The sequence below is a fragment of the Papaver somniferum genome, unplaced genomic scaffold (genome assembly GCF_003573695.1).
Source record: "Papaver somniferum cultivar HN1 unplaced genomic scaffold, ASM357369v1 unplaced-scaffold_139, whole genome shotgun sequence".
Classification (NCBI taxonomy): domain Eukaryota; kingdom Viridiplantae; phylum Streptophyta; class Magnoliopsida; order Ranunculales; family Papaveraceae; genus Papaver; species Papaver somniferum.
In genome coordinates, this window is record NW_020623156.1 from 4,281,591 (window position 1) to 4,283,909 (window position 2,319).

Below are 2,319 nucleotides of genomic sequence, written 5' to 3' on the forward strand. Positions count from 1 at the left end.
AGTCCCACATTGGGGAGTTCATCTTTTTAAGTTATATTAGTCCATTATATAAACAAATTCACTATTTTTGTAAAATCTATGGGAAATGGGTTGCTGTATATTTTAGAGGGACCGCCAAGGAAAAATATTTTATATTGTTTTCTCATGCGTTCGAGATTTTCCTTAAGGTTTTTTTTTGGAGTTGCCAAGCTTAAGTTGAGCATCTACTACATATGCTAGTAGTAGGTGTAGTAGGGTATTTTATCCTGGAGATATCCGTCCTGTGAGGGCTTTAACATCACTCTTGAGTGTAGTCGGGCGCTAATGTCTTAATGGCAACGTGAACACGTGACTCACTCTGTTTATCTAAATTTTGCCTTGTTACTGTTGCGGAGATCTGGAGAGCTCGTTTGTTTCATCAAATTGATCACTTCCATTATAAAGGAGCTATGTATCAATAACTTTTGCTTATTTGATTTTGCTTTGTTTTTGATTATTGCACCCAACATATAATGCAACGAAGCGAACACTAAGAAACTATAAATTAACGTACAAATTCTTAACTCACGACTAAAAGCCCTCGATATGGACCACGGCTAAAGGCCCTCAGTGAAGGAAAACAAAAAGACTTAAAGTTGGAGGAGGCATCTGAGAGATTCACCCTTCACGAGAAGGTCAAATGCTTCATTGATCTTTAAGAAGGGAAGCTCATGAGTTATAAATCCATCCAGTTTCACCACCTTGCCAGAGACGAAAAAGTAAAATAAAAACAACAGCAAACAAATATCATACTGAACAAGAGATGGAAATAATTCCTACTTACCCCGCTAATGCAGTCATCTGCAAATTTGGGCAACTGGGACTTCCCTTTAAAGTCTCCAAAGACAGATGCAACGATTTTCCGACCATCGAACAATTCCATCGGATGGAGAGGCATCATGTTTGGCGTTGGGTGAATTCCCAAAACTACTGTTAGTCCCCACCCCTGTGTGCACAATAACAACAACAAAAAATTGGGGATGGAATCAATGTTGGATACGACAGGTAGGTGACTGGCTAGCTCGTAGAACAGATGCACAGTAAGATCACATATTTTTCACCAGAGCAGTAAATAAAAAACATGATTATTGTAATTATTGTAATTTTCAATTCCCTATGCAAATAATTGGGAGATATCTAGTGATTTTGTTTTATTCTTATCAAGATGCAAAATAGACCGCAATTCAAAGGTTAAAAAAAACAAAAGAAATCCAGGCAGAGTCGTGGAGGTACATTTGGAAACATAGCATAATGAAACTTTACTTGGGATACCAATTTCAGATCCAGGATTTTCTAGACTGTAAAATGCAACTGGAAAAAGAATACGTACATCATGGGTGGATAGAAATGCTTCCCGTAGAACGCCAAGGTTGCCTGCACACTCGAAGCTGTAATCAACTCCTTTCCCTCCAGTCATTTCTCTAATTATCTGTACAACAAAAACGTCATTCATTGCAATTATGTATACGTTTCTTACTAGTTAGATATTCATTTGAAGATGTGACGGTTGTCCTCCAAATTATTCATGGTGATGTTATAGAATTTGTCGCATACACATAACTTGTGTTGCCGGTGCCAACTGCCAACTACCCAAATTGACTACGAAGATATAGTACGTGTTCAAGTAAATAATCACAATTTACTAATCTCAGTTTATATGGTCGGCAAAGAAGTAATATATATATATATATATATATATATATATATTAAGAGAAAAAGAGAAAGTACAAACGAGCACCCACAAGAGAAAGAAAACAGGACCTCTAAGGCTAATGACTACCAAACACAAGAAAGAAGACAAAAACAAAATAAACTTTACAAGGCCACTAAGAGCAACTGCAGTGGACGACTAAACCCAAATTTGATGTCGAGTGGGTTGGCGTAGTGGGACGGACCATCGATCAAAATTTGATCAAAGAGTAAAACTCGGACCAAATTTGGTCGGCGATTAAGACCAAATCCAAATATAGTCGGGCGTTTATATAATGTCCGCCTACCCGACGGGCGTTGGTATAATGTCCGCCTGTAACCGCGCGTTCGTAAAGTTAACGCCTGATGCAGGGCGTTGGTATAATGTCCGCCTGGATGGGGCGTTGGTATAATGTCCGCCTGAATGGGGCGTTGGTATAATCAACGCCTGGCATGGGGCGTTGGTATAATGTCCGCCTGGATGGGGCGTACGTAAAGTTAACGCCGGACACCCAGGCGTTGGTATAGTCATGATCCCAAATTTGAAAAGTTTTGAAAACTTTACTTGGGGCGTTGTCTTTATCAACGCCCCTTTTTTTTTTTTTTTTTTTT

At 38.9% G+C, this 2,319-nt stretch overlaps 1 protein-coding gene across 1 annotated transcript in view; it reads right to left on the reverse strand.

Moving 5' to 3' along the window:
* Positions 1–427: 427 nt before the first annotated feature.
* The window catches only part of LOC113335157 (alcohol dehydrogenase-like 3), a 5,364-nt gene continuing 3,472 nt past the window's right edge, over positions 428–2,319 (reverse strand). Inside the window, exons 8-10 of the mRNA XM_026581283.1 lie at positions 1,349–1,447; positions 803–964; positions 428–719 (exon numbers count right to left, since the gene is read on the reverse strand). Of these exons, the coding sequence (XP_026437068.1) occupies positions 609–719; positions 803–964; positions 1,349–1,447 (372 nt within the window). The 3' untranslated portion in view covers positions 428–608. The remainder of the gene's footprint in view (positions 720–802; positions 965–1,348; positions 1,448–2,319) is intronic.